The following is a 21,839-nucleotide window of genomic DNA, read 5'->3' as shown; positions in this document are numbered from 1 at the left end:
TCCCCCCGGAACATCTAGCTATCGCCAAGGAGGAGGTCTCCTCTATGCTGAAAAAGGGAGCTATTATCGAGGTTCCTTGGTCACAAAAGAGTTTTGTAAGTACCCTCTTCTTGGTAGAGAAAAAGGACAAAGGCTGGAGGCCAGTGATAAATTTACGGGAAGTAAACAAATACCTGGTTTATCGCCACTTCAAGATGGAGGGCATCCATCTTCTCAGGGACCTTCTCCTCCAAGGAGATTGGCTAGTCAAGCTAGACCTAAAGGATGCCTACTTTACTATCCCTATGGCCAAGGAACATCAATCCTTCCTCCAATTTATTTGGGACGGACACCTCTACCAATTTCAAGCTCTCCCCTTCGGTCTCTCTTCCACCCCCTGGTGTTTCACCAAGGTCATGAGAGCCATTGTTTAGATTCTCAGAGCAAGAGGGGTTCCCCTAATTATCTATTTAGACGACATCCTCATCATGTCTCAAACCCAGGAACAAATTCTAGAAGACCCTAGGGTCTCCATGGAATTGATAGAGGATCTTGGCTTCATTATAAACAGAGAAAAGTCCATACTGACGCCCTCAAAATCCCTCGAGTTTTTAGGTTTCACCGTGAACACCTCAAGCTGTCTTCTTTCACTGCCGAAAAAGAAGATTGCGAAAATTCGAAAAGAAATCAGGTTTGTCCTGAAACATCAATCTCTCTCTCTACGAGAATTAGCCAGACTCTTGGGTCTTCTTTCTTCTTCGATCCAAGCTATCTTCCCGGGTCCTCTAAACTACCGTGCTCTCCAGAGGGTGAAAGCCCAAGCCCTTCGGTCCGGTCTCTGGTATGGGGACAAGATCTCTCTGGACCAACCAGCGAGACTGGAACTCTCTTGGTGGCTGGACAATTTGGATGCATGGAATGGAAAGGCTATCTTCGGTTCCACCCCAGACTTTGTCTTGGAGTCAGACGCGAGTCTCCATGGCTGGGGCGCTCGCCTCCTCGACCAGGTCCATGACCCCACCCAGGCTTGTTTGTTGCAGTACCACATGGCGGAGGTGTTGTCCGTGAACACCTGCACTACACTTCCCCTGACAGAGGGAAGGAATGCCTGCAGTGCAAGACGGATGGCCCGCAGCTCCAGAAGGTTGATATGGAGCCGGGACTCCGCCGGAGACCAGATGCCTCTGATCTCCACCTCTCTCATGTGGCCCCCCCCATTCCAGGAGGGACGCATCCGTCACTACTACATGCTCCAGTTGGGGTAGGGATCTGCCGCTGACTCAATCGCGGTTCGTGAGCCACCACTGCAACTGACTCGCAGTGCCCTCCGAGATCGGGACATGGTGTGAGAAGTTGGCCTGGTATATGATGCTCACTAGTTCTAGTGATCACCTTGTATCAGTCCAAACAACCCTTATGGTGATTGGTTGGAAGTCAACCTTATAGACCAGCTATCCTAATGGTAGCATGGACAAAACAGTCTTAGGCTAAACTCTTTTGGCATGTGAAGCCAGCTGTTTTACCACAATATAACCCCTTGAATACCAGATGAAAGGACACCACACAGGTTGTTATGAAAATAAACAATATATTTATTAATAACAAACACCTCTGAACTCTTTATGAGGTCAGAGGGCTAAGCACATGACAATCTCTTAGGAAAAATACGTTTAAGTTGCACAAATTACAATGGTGCCCTAGGGGCATGACAAACCATATACTAAGTGAGTGGAATGTGAAAGTCAATAGAAGGAATGGAGCTGTCCAGAGGCTGGAGGTTTGCTAGGACAACGCTATCTTCACCTTAGGTAAGTAATAGGAGGCCCATGGGACGCGTGTGCAGAGTGTGAACTCACACGCGAGATGCGTAACAACGTCTATGGACAGTACAGTTCAAGTAAAAGGTGAGTACGGACAATCCTGACTAGTTAGGACTAAAACAACTGTGGAACTGTACACTAGGACAGTTAAACTACCCTTGAGCGCCGAAATGCTCTCGTTACCTCACCCACGGGCTGCGGGTGCATAGGTGTCAAAGTGTGTTGGGTTCTCGCGTTGAAGTCTATGGAGCCTGGAAGAAAAGATGCTGCAGGCGAGAAGGAGGAAGATGTCCGGTGCGATCCAAGGGTGGATCGGTGAAGAAGAGGACCTGAAAGCAGAGGAGACAGTGTTCAAAGTCACTAGCCAGTGACCGGTGTGGAACCAGGAAGGAACCAGAGGCTGTCGTCGCAATCAGGTGAAGAGTGGACGCTTGTCTCTGCAGCCAGGTGGACCAGGAGGTGTCTTCGACGACCAGGATGGAGGCTGTCGGCGGTGTTGGATCCGGAATCGGCGTCAACAGGCCTTGGCAAAGGCAACCCACGCGGTGAGTGGAAACGGCGTCTGGAGTGGACCAGGAGGGTCCGGGGTGCTCCTCTTTTGGAAGGGAGCAAGGGCCAGTCTGGAGCAACCAGACCAGCAGTGAAGGTTTCAAAGTTCGTCGTCTAGGAGGCCACTAGCCAGCCGGCAAGTGAACAGACAATGCGTCAAGCAGCAACCAAGCAGAAGGGCCCCACGCAGATCTCGTGGATGCTGGAGGGCTGGTCTTCGGTGCAGGAGCTGCTCGGGGCTGGGGCATCTCAGTCCCCAAAGCACTTGGTCGAGTTTACCTCAGGAGTCGTGCTGAAAGCGAAGTGCAGATTCCTTCAAGATGGCCGGTCCCATGTGTCTCGTCGCACCCACGGATCTCAGCAGTGCTGCAGATGTAGGTTGAGGTCGGACAGGTCTGGGAATCCGGTCTCGTCGGGCTCTGAAGTCTGGATCCTCGAGGGAAGACGACAAAGTGAAGCCGCTGGACGGTTGATGGTGCCTGCAGTTGCAGGGTGGACACTCCTTGCCCACAAGGGAGATTCTTCAGTCTTCTGTGGAGCAGAACGTTGAAGTCCAGAGTTTCTTCTTGTAAAGTTGTTCAGGATAATCTAATTTGGAATGGGACCAGCTCCTACCTTTATCCTGCTAAAGGGGGCTGCACTTCTGACTAGGTCCCTCCCCTGGGTGGGACCAGGAAGGGGGGTGGTTACACCCCCTATCCTTTGTCCGGTTTCGCGCCAGAGCTGGGGCAGGGATGCCCCAGCAACTGGTTTGAACCGGTGTATGCACAGGACACCTTGTGTGCCCCGGGCATGTCTCATTCCTTTCAGGCCTGTTCTACCCAATACACAAAATCCTGTCTGGGGTGGTGCTAGCACCTCCCAAGGCAGGAAACCCTTTGTCCAAGCCTCCCTTGCTGGAAGGACTCCCAGCAGCAGGAGGTCAGACTTGTGTCTGTGGTGGTGTCATCCATTTTGTGATGCCAAGGCTCGAGTTAACTTTAACCGGGGTTCTCAGTTACATACATGTCGTGTCCCTCTAGAAGGGTGGAATGCTACCCCCGTCGCCAGAATTGGCGAGGGGGTAGTATTCCAATTCGTATGACACCTTACTTGACATGTTTTGATAATGCTATACCAAAGTTAGCATTCAACCGCGAGGATTATATTGCACTTAAGAGTATATGGTATAGCGTTATCATGGAACAGCTATTAGGACTTGGTTCGGCAAGCAGCAGATGGGCTCAGCTCATGCCAGAGCACCATCTCACATAATTCCAAGCACTCTGCCTTCAGGATTGATAAGGCCTACCATAGGAGTGACTGATAGGAATATATGTGTCCATTTTAGGGTTAGATATAGGTATACTATATCTACAGCAAAGGGTGATTACACCACCTTGCCCCAGCTGTCGTGCAGCCAGTTGTGTCTGTTTAGATGGCCAGCCAGGGGTGGCATAATAAATGCTTCAGCCCCTGGCAGGCCCTGGGTATACCTATGCCCTGGATACCTAAGGTATACTATACAGGGACTGATAAGGTGGCCCAACACCAATTGGTAAATGCACCTAAAGTACATGGTTGTCAATTTAGAGATAGAACAGCTAGGCTGTGGGTCTGATTAGCAGGCCCACAGCCAGGGAAAGTCGTAAACCAGTGAAGCAAAAAGCAAAAAGCAAAAATCTGGGGTGACAATAGGATTGCAAACCCCACTCTCCTACACATGGTCGGATAGGTTGTCCTGATGCTGTGCCCACTTAAACTTCAGGTCCCACTGCAGAGCCCACATCCGCCACCTGCCGTGATGCACCAGAGGGATGCAGGAGGCCATCAGCCCCAGGAGCCGCAGCGTCAACCTGACCGAAACTCGGGATAAAGGCTGAAAGATCAGAATCAGAGCCTGAATATCCCAAACCCGCTGTTTGGGGGGGGATAGACCCGAAACTGCGCCGAGTCCAGAACCGCCCCGATGAAAAGGAGCTTCTGAGAGGGGCACAGGTGCGACTTCGGCACGTTGATGGAGAACCCCTGCGAGTGCAGGAGGTCGGCCGTAGGCTGGAGGTGGGAGGCGAGCCCGCCTTCAACAACCAGTCGGCGAGAAAGGGGAAGACTGAAACCCCTGATCTGCGCAGATGAGCTGCGACCACCGCCATCAACTTTCGTGAACATCCGAGGGGCGCTGGTAAGGCTGAAAGGGAGCATGGTAAACTGAGTGCTCATGGCCTACCGTGAATCGCAGATAGCGCCGCTGGGCCGGCAGGACGAGGATGTGGAAATATGCGTCCTGCAAGTCCAACGCTACCATCCAGTCTTCAGGGTCCAGGGCAGCTAGGACCTGAGCTAAAGTCAGCATCTTGACCTTCTCCTTCCGGAGGAGAACGTTGACGCTCCGGAGGTCCAATATAGGGGGTAGGCCTCCTTTGCCCTTCTTGGGTACCAGAAAGAAGTGGGAGTAGCAACCACGTCCTACTTCTGGCCCAGGAATGCGCTGGATGGCCCCATTGGCCAAGAGGGCCATAACTTCCTCCTGCAGAAGTTGCAAGTGATCCCCCGACATACGGTGGTAATGCTGTGGCATTACTGGAGGAGTCGCCTCGAAGTGGGGCAGGAGTAGCCCCTTCAGACGATTTGCAGCACCCACCTGTCCGACGTGATGGAGCGCCAGTGGAGGAGGTGATGGCGGACCCTGCCCCCCACTGGCGTCCAATGAGCCTGAAAGCTCGGACTAGGAAGGCTTTGAGGCAGATGCTGCGGGAGCGGATGTGGACTGACCTTGCCGCTGTCCCCCGGCACCACCACTGCGGTCACCTCGTCCGCGGCCGCGTTGAGGCGAGATCTGCGGCCTGTGGCTAGCAGAACCTGTGGGGGTGCCCCTTTCATGGCCACGAAAGGGGCGAAAAGCAGAAGTTTGCTGGTGCTGGCCGGACAGGCCCAAGGACTTGGCCGAAGCCCTGGAGTCCTTGAAACGCTCAAGCACACTGTCTGCTTTGTCGCCAAAGAGGCGACGGCCATCGAAGGGCAAGTCCATGAGCGTGGCCTGGACATCGCCCGAGAAATGGGCGGAACTCAGCCAGGCGTGGCGGCGAACCGCCCCGTCGTGGAAATCGCCCTTCCCAGTGATTCCGTGGTATCCAGTCCACACCTGATGGAATAACGTGCCGCATCCCCGCCCTCCGCAAGGGCCTGGGCGAGCCGGGCCAGGACCTCCTTCGGGCACGGGGGCAGCACGTTCGCAACCGTGTCCCACAAAGAGTGGGTATAACGGCCCAAATGGCAAGTGGTGTTGATAGACCGCAAACCCAAACTCAATGAGAACAGTTTCTTCCCAAATTGATCAAACCTTTTGGATTTCCGATCCGGGGGAGCGGTTGGGAATGCGGTCTTGGACGTAGAAGCCTGGATCACCAGGCTCTCGGGGGTGGGGTGCATGGACAGAAAGCTAGGGTCGCCAGGAGCCGGGGGGTAACGTCGGGCCACATTCTGATCCACAGGGGGCACTGTGGAGGGCTAGGACCAGGTGCCCATCAAAACGTCCGTGAGGGCCTCATTGAACGGCAGTAGAGGCTCTGAGGAGCTTATTGGCGGCTGAAACACCTCAGTGAGGAGGTTAGTCCTCACGGCCGCAGCAGGGACTACAAGAGCCAAGGTCTTGGCTGCCCTGCGCAACACCACACCATACGTAGCACCCACCACCGTAGCCACGGAGGGAGGAGAGATGAATCCAGTGTCGAGCGATGTGTCCAAACCACTGGCCTCCCCTAGCTCATCTGCCCAGTCCTGGCTCAACTGGCACTGCTGTGCCAGAGGGTCCTCAGATCCAAGTCCTCCAAGTCCTCCAAGTCCTCTCCTTCATCCGTGTCCTGGTAAACAGGCTGGAATGACGGAGCCGGGTCGTAGGTGAAGGCCAAACCCATCGACGCTGGAGATGGCGCCGAGCGGCGCTGTTCAGACGCTGGACCAGGCCCGGGGCTGAAACCGGGGCTGACGTCGTCCGAGGACGGCGTCGTGAGCGACACCTTTGGGTTCGGCGCCAGCGGAGGAGTCGTAAGGTCAACTGGCATCGACCGGGATCCAGGCATGGATCCCACGGGGGCCAACGGCGTCGGGACCGAAGTCGACGATAGCGCCGGGGCCGAAGCACCCGCCGGGGCCGGAGTCACTGGCCCGCCAAGGCCCCAAGTCGGGTCCGCGGGGCCCGAAGGCGCGCCGGCAGGCCTCAACTGAGGGAAGTGAGTCCTCATGGCACTGAGGAAATCACAAATCTCCTCCGGGGTCGCGCGCAGGCCAGGGACCGGAGGGTATGGTCCTGGAGGTGGCGCCTGCGGCTCCGACGGAGCCGCGTGGGCGGTGTCGCCCGAACCCTCAGCCGCATCACGCGAGGGGAGTCTGAAGAGCGATGTCGCCTCTTCGACTTCTTCTTGGAGTGCCTCGACTTAATGGAGGACTTGGAGCCCGACGAGTGATGGTGATGACTCGACGAGCAACGACTGCGGCTCCGCGACCGGTCCATCGACTTCCTCCTCGAGAGGCGCGGAGCAGACTGCCGGATCTTGATTAGCTTGTGGGACCACTACCGCCTAGCTTTCGAGGTCAAGGCCCGACAGTCGGGGCACGACTTGTCATCGTGGTCGACCTGAGGCAGTAGAGACACCGATGGTGGGTGTCGGTAACCGACATCAAGCGGTGACAGGCGTCGCACGGCTTGAAGCCAGGCATCCCTACGGCACCAGGAGTCGTAGTTGACTCGAAAAAAGAGATCCAAAATAGACCAAAACATTTGTCAAAAAATGACTAAGAGTACTGCTCTTCCCGGATCTGCGCTAGCTGGTGTGGAAAAAAGAACTGACGTTTTTTCTAAGGACACCCTCTCCCTGATGGACCCCCTGGCCGCATGTGGACTTCATCAGCTGGTTGATAGCCCTACCCACCTGGCCGGCCACATCCTTGATGGGGTGTTCTCCAATGATCCTAGATTATCTGTAGGCCCCCCCTATTCCTCTGGTCTGGTCAGACCATCTGGCGGTTCCCTTAGAACTTAAAACCCTTTCCTCTTCTCTACCTCAACAAAGTTCTACTAATAAAATACTTAAGCGGAACTATAAGGGTATCACCAATGACTCTCTTGCCCCTCTTATAGTGCAGGCTCCTATCCCCCCCTTGAAGAATGCCAGTGATGCTGCACTGGATTTTGCTAATTCTATTTTCATAGCGGTTGATCTATTAGCCCCTGCCTCTCTACGCTATTCAGCTAGGCGAAAACCTTCTGCCCCCTGGTTCACGGAGCAGCTTAGACTGCTGAGGCAGGGATGTAGGAGGCAGGAGAGGCAATGGCGAAAAACTTGGAACCCTACAGATAGGGATAAACACAAGTTGTTACTTGGAGAATATAAGACTAAGGTCATCAAAGAAAAGCAGGACTACTTCTCTAGGCTCACATCGTCCCTTACATCCCCTAGGGAATTATTTAAGATTGGAGATTCCTTGTGTTCTCTACAAACGCCCGGTCCCATCATAGGTTCCCAAGAGCTATGCGACAAGATTGCTCAGTTCTTTCATGCTAAGATCGCCGATATCTCTCTCACTCTGGAAACACAGAGAGATCTTATGTGTTCCTGCCCCCTCCCGCCTCAACCTGTCTTAAAATCTTGGGCCAAAGATCCCTCTAAGACTTTGACCAACTTCCCGCTCCTTACCCTCGACCAACTAGACTCACTGTTATACAGGACAAAATCTGGTTCACCCATGGACCCCTGCCCTCTGAAGGTTCTAAAAGACTGCAGGGAAATCCTGCTGCCCCCTCTTCTTGAGGTAATGAACCAGGCTATGGCTCAGGGCCTTTTTCCTGCATCTTGGAAACAGGCCATAGTCAAGCCATTGCTCAAAAAGCCCACTCTGGATCAGGACACCCTTAAAAACTTCCAGCCGATCTCCTTACTGCCTGCTCCAGCCAAAATGTTGGAATCACACCTCAATCAGCATCTTACTGCTTTCCTTGATGCCTCTGGGTTCCTGGGCCAATCTCAACATGGCTTCCGAAAATTCCACAGCACTGAGTCGGCGCTCACAGTAGTTACAGACAATATACGATCTATGGTCGACAGAGGCCAGACCACTCTTTTGGTCCTCTTAGACCTGACCGCCGCTTTTGATACCCTATCTCCCTCGACTTTAACAGCTCGTCTGAGGGAGATAGGGGTGGAGGGCCCAGCACTGAGCCTGCTGTCCTCTTTTCTTGATCAGAGAGAACAGAGGGTCAAGCTAGGAGAGTTCCTCTCCCCTGCCAAGCCTGTGCAATGTGGGGTTCCACAGGGGTCGGCCTTGAGTCTGACCCTCTTCAACATTTATGTGGCCCCACTTGCTAAGCTAGTAAGAGCTCAGGGGATGGAGGTGGTGTCATACGTCGATGACACCCAGATCATGGTGTCCCTCTCCCACCCGGCGAGTACCTCTGCGCTCAGCTTCAGGAACTGCATGCAGGCTGTCTCCGATTGGATGATTTTAAACGCCCTGAAGCTGAACGGAGAGAAAACCGAGGTCTTGATTTTCGGTAAAGATCAAAACAGCTGGTCCAGTGAATGGTGGCCTCCTTCTCTTGGAGCTTGTCCCGTACCGTCAAATTCCGCCCGGAATCTTGGAGTGATCTTCGATACCTCTCTGGACATGTCTTTACAGGTCAATAGAACTGTTTCTACCTGTTGGGGAGTTATTAAAGTTCTTAGAAAAATCGCTCACTATCTCTCCCCTCAAGCCCGCAAACAGACCGTGGTGGCCTTAGTTACATCACGGCTGGATTATTGTAATGCCCTTTACGCTGGCATCAATAAAGGCCTCATCCAACGCCTCCAGACCATCCAGAACGCGGCTGCCAGATTTGTTCTGGATGTCCCTAGCATCGCTTCTGTTTCTCTTGCAAGGAAGAGTCTTCACTGGCTCCCGATCCAGTCCAGAGTCTCTTTTAAAATCCTATGCCTAGTTTTCAGTGCACTATCCGGCGGAAGCTCTGAGGCCATAAGCTCCCTTCTGAGTCCCTACACTCCCAGCAGAAATCTTCGCTCTGCCAATATGAACCTTCTTACCGTCCCTCGGACAAACAAAGTCAGATGGGGTGGAAGAGCCTTTTCATCTGTAGCCCCTAAACTATGGAATGACCTCCCCTCTGAGATCAAATCCCAACCCACCATGGCTCTCTTTAAGAAAGCTCTAAAGACGTGGTGTTTTACCAAGGACTACCTATAATCATGCTCTTTGACCTCATCGTTTTATTTGGCTAGGCGCCTTGACGCCCGCTGGGGCTAAGTTGCGCGATATATAAATCTGGCTTCATTCATTCATTCACGTCAGCGCGCGAGGGCGGCGTCTAAGTACTCCGACGACGTCATTCCGGCGATCACGACGCCGACGAAAGACGCGGAGCCGCAGACGACGCCTACCAACGATCAAGGGTACTGCTGACAAAAACTTTCCGGATCCAGCCTGACGCATGGGAATATTCTAAGGTAAGAAAACTCACACTAACCCGTTTCTTTCAGATTTCAGGTTACAGGTATCGGGACCCTTGTAAAAAGAATTCAGATGCAAATAAAGAGGGGTACAAGGCGAAGATACGCAGAGCCATAATAGAACCAACACTGGTGCCATGAAACGAGGGCCCTGAAAGGTGATGACCTTAACCCTAGATATCGGTTCGCAGAACGGGGAGAATGGGTGGGTCGGTAAGGAATCTATCACTAACTAATGTCTCTTACAGATATATCGTTACACAAGTAGTAACTTGTGCATCTGAAAGAGACACGTTAGTGATAGATTCCTTACCTTAGAATTGTTACCCCAGCAATACCAACCCCGGTGGTGGGTCTGCGAACCAATATCACACCAGAAAGTCCTGGAGGACGGAACGGCCAAAGAAGCCATCCCTCCGGACTTGGCTGTCCAGGCAGTAGTGTCTTGCGAACGTGTGCAGCGAGGCCCACGTAGCTGCCTGAAAAATGTCCTGCAAGGGGACTCCCCGGCCCAGGGCAGTAGTAGTCGCCGTGGCCCGAGTGGAATGGGCCCTCAGCCCAACAGGAGGTTCGTTTTTAGCCAATGAGTAGCATGCCTGGATGCACAACACGATCCACCGAGAGATAGTCCGCTTGTGCACCGCCCGTCCTTTCTTAGCGCCCACGTAACCAACAAAGAGTTGGTCATCCATCCGGGACTGGCGTGTGCGATCCAAATAGTAAGAGAGCGCATGTTTTGGGTCCAGATGGTGGAGCCTCTCTTCCTCTTTCGAGGGATGTGGAGGCGGAAAGAAGGTGGGCAAGGTGATGGACTGCCCGATGTGGATGGCTGTGACTACCTTGGGCAGGAAAGAGGGTCTTGTCCGTAACAACAACCTTGTCCGGATGGACAGAAAGGAAAGGAGGTTTGGAAGAAAGAGCCTGGAGCTCACTCACTCTCCTGGCAGAGGTGATGGCAACCAGTACAAGGTTCAAGTCACACTGAGGCATCACAAATGGAACAGGAGGGAACATGTGTGTGATGCCCTTCAAAAACCTATTTACAATTGGGGACTTCAACAAAGATGGCTGATCAGGTAGCCTTAAGAAGGCGGAAAGGGCAGAAAGGTAGCCCTTGATAGTGCCCAGAGCAGGGCCCTGCTGGGCAAGAGAAAGAAGGAAGAGGAGCACCCCAGAAAGGGGGGCAGAGAGTGGATCCACAGCCTTTGCTGTGCACCATGCCACAAATCTGTTCCACCTGCAGGCGTATACTGACTTTGTGGAGGGACGCCTGGCCAACAGAATGACATTACAGACTTCAGGAGGCAAGTCAAATTGCCTCAACTGTCGCCGCACAATCTCCAAGCCTGTAGGTGGAGACTGGACAGGTTCGGTGGAGGACTGTCCCCTGCTGCTGCAACAGAAGGTCCTCCTGAAAAGGCAGACGAATCGGGGGATCGACACATGCTGAGTAGCTCTGGATACCAATATCTTCGTGCCCAGTCCGGAGCCACAAGGATAACCTGGGCCCGGTCGCGCCTGATCTTCTTCAGCACTCTGGGCAGAAGTGGTTGAGGCGGAAAGGCGTACAATAGACTGCAACTCCACTGGCAACGAAAAGCGTCTCCGAGCGAGTGCCGCCTTGGAAATTCCAACGCGCAGAACTGATGACATTGCGCGTTCTCTTCTGTGGCGAATAGATCTAACCAAGGCTCTCCCCACTGCTGAAAGAGGCCTTGCGCCACATCCGAGTTCAGACGCCATTCTCGATCCATCATGCACCGACGGCTAAGTTCGTCCGCCCTGGCGTTCAGAGAACCTGCCAGGTGTTGAACCACCAGGGTCACGCCCTGATGTTCCAGCCACTGCCAGCGGCGCAGAGCCTCCTGGCAGAGGGTCCACGACCCCACCCGCCCTGTTTGTTGCAGTACCACATGGCGGTGGTGTTGTCCGTGAACACCTGCACTACACTCCCCCGGACAGAGGGGAGGAATGCCTTCAGTGCAAGTCGGATCGCCCGCAGCTCCATAAGGTTGATGTGGAGCTGAGACTCCGCCGGAGACCAGAGGCCTCTGATCTCCGCCTTTCCCATGTGGCCGCCAGCCTTGAAGGGACGCGTCCATCACAACTACGTGCTCCGGTAGGGGTAGGGAGAGGGATCTGCCGCTGACCCAACCGCGGTCCGTGAGCCACCACTGCAACTGTCTTGCAGTGCCCTCCGAGATAAAGACATAGTCTGACAAGTTGCCCTGATGCTGGGCCCACTGAAACTTCAGGTCCCACTGCAGAGCCCGCATCCGCCTCCTGGCGTGATGCACCAGAAGGATGCAGGAGGCAATCAGCCCCAGAAGCAGCAGCGTCAACCTGACCGAGACTCGGGATAAAGGCTGAAAGATTGGAATCAGAGTCTGAATATCCCGAACCCGCTATTCGGAAGGATAAACCCGAAACTGCGCCAAGTCTAGAACCGCTCCGATGAAGAGGAGGTTCTGAGAGGGACACAGGTGTGACTTCAGCACATTGATGGAGAACCCCAGCAGGTGCAGGAGGTCAGTCGTAGTCTGGAGGTGGCTGACGACTGTCTGGGGCGAGCCCGCCTTCAACAACCAGTCGTCGAGGTAGGGGAAGACTGATACCCCTAACCTGCGCAGATGAGCTGCGACCACCGCCATCACTTTCGTGAACACCCGTGCGGCGCTGGTAAAGCCGAAGGGGAGCACGGTAAACTGAAAGTGCTCGTGGCCTACCATGAACCGCAGGTCACGCCGGTGGGCCGGCAGGACGGGGATGTTGAAATAGGCGTTATGCAAGTCCAACGCTACCATCCAGTCTCCTGGGTCTAGGGCAGCTAAGACCTGAGCCAAAGTCAGCATCTTGAACTTCTCCTTCCGGAGGAAGCCGTTGACGTTCCGTAAGTCCAAGATAGGGCGTAGGTCCCCTTTGCCCTTCTTGGGTACCAGAAAGTAGTGGGAGTAACAACCACACCCTACTTCTCGCCCAGGAACGCGCTCGATGGCCCCCTTGGCCAAGAGGGCCGTAAATTCCTATTGCAGAAGTTGCAAGTGATCCCCCGACACGCGGTGGTATTGCAGTGGCATGGCTGGAGGGGTCGTCTCGAAGGGGAGGGAGTAGCCCCTTCGGATGATTTGCAGCACCCACCTGTCCGACGTGACCGTGCGCCAGTGGAAGTCGTGATGGCGAATCCTGCCCCCCCACTGGCGTCACATGGGCCTGAAAGCACGGACTAGGAGGGTTTTGAGAAGGATGCTGCAGGGGGAGGTGTGGACTGGCCTCGCCGCTGTCCCCGACCGCCGCCACTGCGGTTTCCACGGCCGCCACCGCGTTGTGTATTAGTCTGCGGTGTATGGCTGGCAGCACGTGTGGGGGCGCCCCTTCCTTGGCCACGAAAAGAGCGAAAGGCACCCGTTTGTTGGCGTGGGGCCGAGAGGCCCAAGGACTTGGCCGTAGCCCTGGAATCCTTAAAACGCTCAAGCGCATGGTCTGCCTTGTCGCCAAAGAGGCGACGGCCATCAAACGGCATGTCCAGAAGGGTGGCCTGGACATCAGCCGAAAAGTTGGCGGTCCTCAACCAGGCGTGGCGTCGCACCGCCACCGTCGTTGCCATCGCTCTGCCCAGTGAGTCCGTGGTATCCAGCCCACACCGGATGGAATAGCGTGCTGCATCTCGACCCTCCGCAAGGGCTTGGGCAAGTTTAGTCCGGGCCTATTCAGGACATTGTGGCAGCACGTCCGCTACCGTGTCCCACAGAGTGTGGGTGTAGTGGCCCAAGAGGCAAGCTGTATTGACGGACCGCAGTCCCAAACTCAGGGACGAGAACATCTTACCGAATTGTTCGTACCTCTTGGATTCCCGATCGGGCGGAGCAGTTGGGAATGCCTTCTGGGAAGTGGAGGCCTGGATAACCAGGCTCTAGGGGGTGGGCTGGGTGGACAAAAAGCAAGGGTCACCCGGAGCCGGGCGGTAGCGTCTGGCCACGTTCCTATCTACAGGCTGACCTGTAGCGGGCTTGGACCAAGTGCCCAAAAGAACGTCACACGAGGCCTCATTAAACGGCAACAGAGGCTCAGTCGAGCTTGCCTGCGGTTTAAGGACCTCAGTGAGGAGGTTAGTCCACACGGCCGCGACGGGGAGCTCTAGGCCCAATGCCTTGGCTGCCCGCGTCAACACTACACTGTAGCCACGGTTGGAGGGGAGACAAAACCAGTGTCTGGCAAAGTGTCCAGTCCACTGGCATCCCCAAGCTCATATGTTGAGACTGGCACTCCTGTGCCAGAGGGTCCACAGACCCCTCCCAATGTTCCTAGTCACCCATCACCTGAAATTCAGGTTCAACGGATGGTGCCGGTTCGTGGAAGTAAAAGTCTCCATACGACATCGAGAGCAGTGCCGGAACCGAATCAAGGGTAGGATTGGGGACGGCGTCGCCGGGGGAGACACCCTAGGGGCCGGAGTCGGTGAGATCGTGAGGTCGACCGGTGACGAACCGGATCCGGATCCAGTGGGGGTCTGCTGCGCCGGGACCGAAGTCGCCGGCGGCGCCGGGGCCGAAGCACCCAGCGGCGTCGGAGCCGAAGCACCCGACCCACTAGGCCCCCCAGCCGGGACAGCTTGGCCCGAAGGCGCCACGGAGCCCGGCGGAGGAGGGAGAGACCTCATGGCCATGAGGTACCGCTCGATCTCCTCCGGCGTCGCATCGTGCCCAGGGACCGGAAGGTATGGGGCAGGGTGTGACGCCCGTGACTCCGACGGAGCCGCGTGGGTGGTGTCACCCGAATCCCCGGCCGCGTCGCGCGAGCGTCGGGGTGGGTCGGAAGAGCGATGACGCCTTTCCGACCTCTCATGCCTCTTACCTGAGGACCGGGATCCTGAAGACCAATGCCGACTCTCAGAGCTACGAGGGCTCCGACCCCGCGAACGGTCTCTTGACATTCTGTGGGACCGGGACCTTGAACGGCACGGGGCCGACTGCCGGAGTTCAAGCCGCTTGCAGGACCGCTCCCGCCTAGCCTTAGACGTCAGAGCCCGGCAGTCGGAGCAGGTTCGGTCGTCGTGGTCGAGGCCTAGACACTGAAGACACCGGCGATGGGGGTCGGTAATCGACATCAGTCGGCTACACTTGGAGCAGGGTTTGAACCCAGGAATCCCTACCGGCACCGTAGGAGTCGTAGCGACTCGAGAAAAACAGATCAGAAGATCAAAAAAGTTTAGTCAAAAAGTGACTAAGGGGTAGAGCTTCTCCGGATCTGCGCTAGCTGGCGCGGAAAAAAGAAGAACTGACGTCAGCGCGCGAGGGCGGCGTCTAAGTACTCGGTGACGTCATTCCGGCGCTAACTACGCCGACGATGGACGTGGAGCCGCGGATGACGCAGGTGTATTGCTACGCAAAAGTTTCCGGATCCAGTCTGACGCCTAGGAATATTCTAAGGTAAGGAATCTATCACTAACGTGTCTCTTTCAGATTAGCCAAGCAGCAGATTGTGAGAAGTTGGCCTGGTATATGATGTTCACTATTCTAGTGAACACCTTGCACCAGTCCAAACAACCCTTATGGTGATGGTTGTAAGCCAACCTTATAGACCAGCTATCCTAGTGGTAGCGTGGACAGAACAGTCTTAGGCTAAAAGACTCGTGAGGGCGTGTAAAGCCAGCTGTTTTACCATATGTAATCCCTTGAATATCAAATGAAAGGACACCACACAGGATATATGTAAAATATCTATTTATTTATTTACTAACACACTCCTCTGAACTCTTTATGAGATCAGAGGCCAAAGCACATAAGTTACTTAATCAGGATACGTTAAGTTGCACAATTTACAGTTAGGCCCTGGAAAAGGAAAGACCTAGGGCCTAGAGAATCGCTGGGGCTACACTATCTGAACCTTAGGTTAGGAGTAGGAGGCCCACAGGCGGCGCGTGCAGTGTCTTTACACACACGCGAGAGTCAATATAAAGTCAATGGGAACTTAGAAGTTAGATAAAGAAGGATTTAGGACACTTCCGGTTTAGCTAGGAGGAAACAACTAAAAACCTAGACACTTGGATAGTCAATACCCTTGGGAGCACCGAAGTACTCGCGTTACCTCACCCACGGACGGCGGGTGCATAGGTGTGAAGATGTGTCAGGTTTCGTCGTTGAAGTCTACAGAGCCTGTGAAGAAAGATGCTGCAGGCGACCAAGATGTCCGGGTGGATCCAAGGGTGGATCGAGGATGAGGAGGACCTGAAAGCAGAGGGGACAAAGTTTGGGTCACTAGCCAGTGACCGGGTGGAACCATGATGGAACCAGATGACGTCGAGCAGCAATCAGGTGCTGTCTTGAAGCTTGTCTCTTCAGCCACGCGGACCAGGAGGCGTCGAGGACGACCAGGTGCTGGAGGCGAGCTGTCCCACGAAGGTTCTCGCAGATGGAGGGGTTGACTGCCGGATTGGAGTCAACCAGCCTTGGCAAAGGCAACCCGCGCAGGATTCAAAGAAGGCTTCTGGTGCAGACCAGTAAGGTCTGAGGTGCCTCACCTTTGCAGGGAGGCAAGGGCCAGTCTGGAGCAACCAGACCAGCGAGTTGGTTCAAAAGGATTGTCGTCTCAGAGGCTACTAGCCAACGGGCCAGCAACCGGTCAACGCGTCGAGCAGAACACAAGCAGAAGAGCCCCACACAGAACTCGTGGAGTGTGAAGGGCTGATCTTCGGTGCAGGTGGAGCTCGGATTCGGGGGTTCCCAATCCCCAGTGCACAGCTTCGAGGATACCTCAGGAGCTGCACAGTTAGCAAGTTGCAGGCTTTTCAAGATGTCCTGTCCCACGTGTCTCGTCGCCTCCTCAGATCTCAGCTGTGCAGCAGAAGTGAAGAGAGGGTCAGAGAGGTCTGGAAGTCTGGGTCTTGTCAGGCTCTGTGCTCGGGTCCCGGCAGGAGCGTCAACAAAGCAAGCCGTTGATTTGCTGGATGGTGCCTGGTTGCCCAGGGTGGTCACTCCTTGGCCACAAGGGAGATTCTTCAGTCTTCAGCTTCAGCAGAATGTCGAAGGTCTAGAGTTTCGTGTCAAGTTTCAATTTCAGGATTAATCTAAAGTCTAGGGACTCAGCTCCTACCTTTATACAACTAAAAGGGGCTGGATTACTTTATAGGTCCCTCTATGGGTGGGACCAGGAAGGGGGGTGGTTACACCCCCTCTCCTTTGTCCAGTTTCGCGCCAGCAACCGGTTTGAACTGGGGCATGCATGGAGCACCTAGGGTGCCCCAGGCAGTGTCTCTATCTATTTAGCCCTCCCTGTCCCAATACACAAAGTCCTGTCTGGGGTGGTGCTCGCTCCTCCCCAGGCAGGAAACCTATTGTCCGAGCCTCCCTGACTGGAAGGACTCCCAGCAGCAGGAGGTCAGATTTGTGTCTGTGGCAGCAGCATCCATTTTGTGATGCTGGGGCTCTGGTTAACTTTAACCGGGTACAGCAGTTTTAACATGTCTTCTCCCTCTAGAAGGGTGGAATGCTACCCCCGTTGCCAGAATTGGCGAGGGGGTAGTGTTCCAAAGCGTATGACATCTTACACAACATGTTTGGATAAAGCCAAACCAAAGTTAGTATTAACCGCGAGGATTATAATGCACCTAAAAGCATAGGGTATGGCAATATCATAGAACAGCTATAAGGACATGGTTCCGAAAGCTGCAGACAGGCTCAGCTCATGCTAGAGCACCATCTCACACACAACTAAGCACTCTGCCTCTAGGATTGTTAAGGCCTGCCATAGGAGTGACTTATATGTTACTATGTGTCTATATATAAGGTAGGTATAGGGATACTATACCTAAGCAAGGGGTGATTACACAACCTTGCCCCAGCTGAGTGATCAGCCAGTTGTGTCAATTTAGGTGGCCAGCCACGTGTGGCATAATATATGCTGCAGCCCCTGGTAGGCCTTGGGTGCACCTATGCCCTGGGTACCTATGGTACACGTATACAGGGACTCACAAGGGTGACCCACTATCCAATTTGGTATGTACCTACAGGTCATGGAGTCCATTTTACAGAGAGAGTAGATAGCCTGGGGTCCTGAATAGCAGGATCCCAGGCCAACTAAGTCGAAAACCAGCTAAACACTAGGCAAAAAGTTGGGGGTAACCATAGTCAGGTATCCACCTTCCTACACAGATTACCCTGGGTTCTGAGCCACCAGGGATTAAACAACTATACAATTACTACACACTGGGTCATGCAGTGTGATTCAGGAACAAATGCCTACCTCAGGAAACATTTACAGACACACTCCAAGGCTTTTGTAATGCACAGACAATAAGACAAGTGCCTCTATGCAACCGAACAGCACTATAACAATCTGTGTGTGACTGCATCACTGGAGTATTGAACAGCCTATGAAAAAAAGCTGTGAAGTACTTTCCAATTGCGGGGACGTCACATCCCTCCTCCCCCAGGTCCGTATTCGCCCGTTTCCTGAGTTTTCCATTCAAAACACTGCTCACACCATCCGTTTACCAGCAAAACACTGGCCCCACCCTTTGTCCCAGCCCCCTGGGTATAAGAGCACTGGACACAGCAAAAACAACAAAATGCTCTCATTTTTCAGGTAGAGGGAAAATAATGAAAAAAACAGGGTTGGCGTTGGCATCACTAAATCTCCACGCACCTAAAAACAAAAAAAAATTAACCTGACCTTGTGTAATATAACTGGTGCTTTTGTAAACCGCTTTAATACTTTTAGGTCAGTCGAGATTGCGCTCTAGAAAAACAGCCCCAAAAATGTATCTGAAATTGTATAATGTAACTAGCACTCATGTAAAGTGCTCCAACACCTTGGTGTCACTCGAGTTCACATTATATAATAAAAAATGCCTCACAGTCCCTGGGGAGCTGCCATGAATGTGCTTTGAAGTTAGAGCTCTGAAAGGAGGAGGACAACAGAAAAAGGCCGCAGACCGGGCATGCAGCAACATGGCAGTAGGTGGGTGGGACTAATGCTAGCCCCAATTGTCAGGTAGAGGGAAAATAATTAATAAACCAGGGCGGAGTTTGCATCACTTAATCTCTGCGCACCTAAAAACAAAAAAATGAACTTAATATACCTTGCGTTATTGTAAAGAGCTTAAATACCTTTGGGTCAGTCAAGTTCGTGCTCTATAAAAATTCCCCCAAAAATGAATCTGCCATTGCGTAATGTAACTAGCGCTCATATAAAGCGCTCCAACACCTCTGGGTCGTTTGAGTTCACCTTATATAAACAAACGTCAGAGAAAATGCGATGGGAGTTGCCCAAGCATTGCCTTTAACAGTGCTGCAAGGTTGGGCTGCTGAAGGTCTGGTCACCGCGGTTTGCTATAGCAACAAGCAGAGAAGTGGAAGAGGTTTGGGGGGAAATCCTTGCCCTTTGAAGCCAGAGGCGAATTTGAAAACAGCGTCTGACATGTCATCTTGATATTTGAACGGGAGGGAAGATTAAGTGACAGGCCCCAAAGCTGAACCACTGAAGACAGGCAAACAGTGACACAAGTAGGAATCAAAGAAAATGATAGTGCTGGAAATCAAAACAAAGACAGACACATAATGTTAACAGTAAATTGGTGGTGCTCTGTGGGAGGAATCCAAACACAAAAAGGAGGAACAACAGCAACTAAGCATTTTTGAATGACAATGGAAGGGACGAATAAGAAGGCAATGGGCGGGTTGTAAACCCACTGAGTGAATACAGCATGTCTCAAAGAGACAGCGCATGCGTTGCCAAGGCTCGACCTAAAAAAGAAATCTAAATGGAAACAGTAAGGTAGCCAATTCCTGTGGGTGACACATGGGATGTGACGCCTTTCTGCAACATCTACAATTTAAGAATTTACAGTGGAAGGGAATTACTCTGGCACTCTTCGTGAAGTACAGTTTGAAATATGAAATTAACAAACGTACAAGGCTCACCTTATTAACAGCAAATGCCATTATCATGTCAGTCTCTCTGTGAATAATTTTGGCCTTGCCTCCAGGATAGCCAAGATCTGCTTCCACCTGCAAAATATGCCTACAAATAAAATTCATGCGAACACAAAGTTTCCACTAAAACAGTATCACTTTGATGTGATTTGGAAATTATTATTGCTAAAAAAACATGCTATAAAAAGTTCAGTTGTCCCAGTGCCAAATATATATTGCAAGAGTGAATAATAAGGTTTGTTAATAAGAGCATAGGGTATCAGAATAATAGTACTGCTTTAGATTTACCTCCATATGCAGACATGCCAACACCAGGAAGCGCAATCTCCATGCAGAGTCAATAGCAAAAAGAAAAGTGGTCTGAAGACCCATCAAGTGGTAGTCAAATGCTACCGTTTTAAATAGCAATACTGTCAACTGGACCCACTATCCATTGACTGCATTCGATAGTATACAAGGGGAAAATCCTAAAACATATTTTACATACACCTACTTCTTAACACGCTATATTATTTATTTCTTATTAATGGACTAAGCAATAGATATAAATGCAGTAGTCAATGGTATAACATACAAGAAGAAAATAGCACACCGTTTGGATTAATTGTGCATTTCGAAAAAGCGAGTGCCTGTTCTAAGAACATTAGTGGCTACCTAGACAACAAGAACATTAGAGAGGTTAACTCCCCATATAAATGTTGATGCATGCCACTGAGGAGACTGTAGAAAAATAAGCCACTGCAGTCCAGGCTTGATTGAGGGACAGGATCAACTCTTACATAAAAAGATTGAATAACTTAGGTTAAAATATTGAGTATTCTGCTTTCATATCTAGGTACTATTTTCTAATAGGAACATACAAAAACGTAAAAAAGATCATATTGCAATATATGAAAAATTAGTAATATGGAATAATGTATTACATCTGTTTACAATATGGTATAATAAGGACTGGTACCACTGAACTTTTAATATTGAGCTACAGGAATGGGTAGGGAAATGGATACTACCTGGTTTCTGTGGTCTTCTGCGAGGCAATGTCTGCCCTGCTCCACATGATCTTCTACAGACTACACAACACCACAACCACAAACAAAACACATGCACAAAGAAACAAATATGAAATGAATGAAAAAGTCCAACTATAAATAAAACACTCCCAGTCAGTAAATAATTAAAAGTCAAAATATACAACATGACCATTAAGCAGCAACTTAAACAATCCAAGCTAAAATGTAAACCAAGTATGAGTAATTCTATGTCGTGTTAATGAGCTTAGATAGTCACTTCTGATGTAGCTAAAAAAATTTAAGAATTCTCTTAACATAAAAAAATATTTTTTTATACATCAATTCTTATGGATTTTTTACTGCCTTAATTAGCAACATAACAGACAATTATTTTAGTTCGAAGAGAACAGCACCAAGAATGGTTCCAGGAATAATTTATCAAAATGATAGTATTTTGTGAATGAGTAACCATTATCTGAGTTTTAACTGGACTAAACATCTAAATATCGCCACTGCAAGAGCGGCAACACTATTGTTTGACCTGCACCTCTTAACTGTATACACCTGATAAGATCTCATTGGGATATTTTGATATAAATATCTGCAGAAAGAAGCTCTGATAGTTTTATGTACTGTTGTTTTTTGGAGAATAGTACAATTAAGCTTTGCATAGTCTGAGGGGAAAAAGATAAAACTAAAGAAAGGCCTTAAGAACAAAGCTAGGTACTATCTATCGATCAATCAAAGGTTTATATAAATAGCACGGCTATTCACCCGTAAGGTTTGTAAAAAACCCTCTCACACTACTGCTCCATAATCTAACGACTGTTTCCAGGAGCTTTCTTCTTCAAGCCATTTAGAAATCAATGCAGGCACACCTATCAGAATGGAGCTCTCGTCAGTGTGGCCAATATGCTTGTGATCTATGCACTCCTTGTGGAACAGGGTCTTCCAGTGATTCAGGATTCAGATAATGGCTGAGTTTGGTAAGCTACCAGCCTGGCTACGAATGGTGCATCTAACAAGTTAGGAGGTGGAAATATAGGCTTTGGAAATTATGTTTCAATTACTTTG

At 51.8% G+C, this 21,839-nt stretch overlaps 1 protein-coding gene across 2 annotated transcripts in view; it reads right to left on the bottom strand.

The window, feature by feature from the left end:
* Positions 1–21,839, bottom strand: part of DMXL2 (Dmx like 2) — a 1,907,871-nt gene that overhangs the window by 535,153 nt on the left and 1,350,879 nt on the right. Inside the window, exons 34-35 of one of the 2 annotated variants that reach the window (XM_078684818.1) lie at positions 20,766–20,825; positions 19,744–19,830 (exon numbers count right to left, since the gene is read on the bottom strand). In XM_078684818.1, coding sequence (XP_078540944.1) covers positions 19,744–19,830; positions 20,766–20,825 — 147 coding nt within the window. The remainder of the gene's footprint in view (positions 1–19,743; positions 19,831–20,765; positions 20,826–21,839) is intronic. The other variant, XM_078684819.1, reaches the window with a different exon arrangement.

The sequence above is a fragment of the Lissotriton helveticus genome, chromosome 3_2 (assembly GCF_964261635.1).
Source record: "Lissotriton helveticus chromosome 3_2, aLisHel1.1, whole genome shotgun sequence".
Lineage (NCBI taxonomy): Eukaryota > Metazoa > Chordata > Amphibia > Caudata > Salamandridae > Lissotriton > Lissotriton helveticus.
The sequence above is the reverse complement of the archived record's forward strand: the minus strand, read 5'-3'. Positions and strand labels throughout refer to the sequence as shown.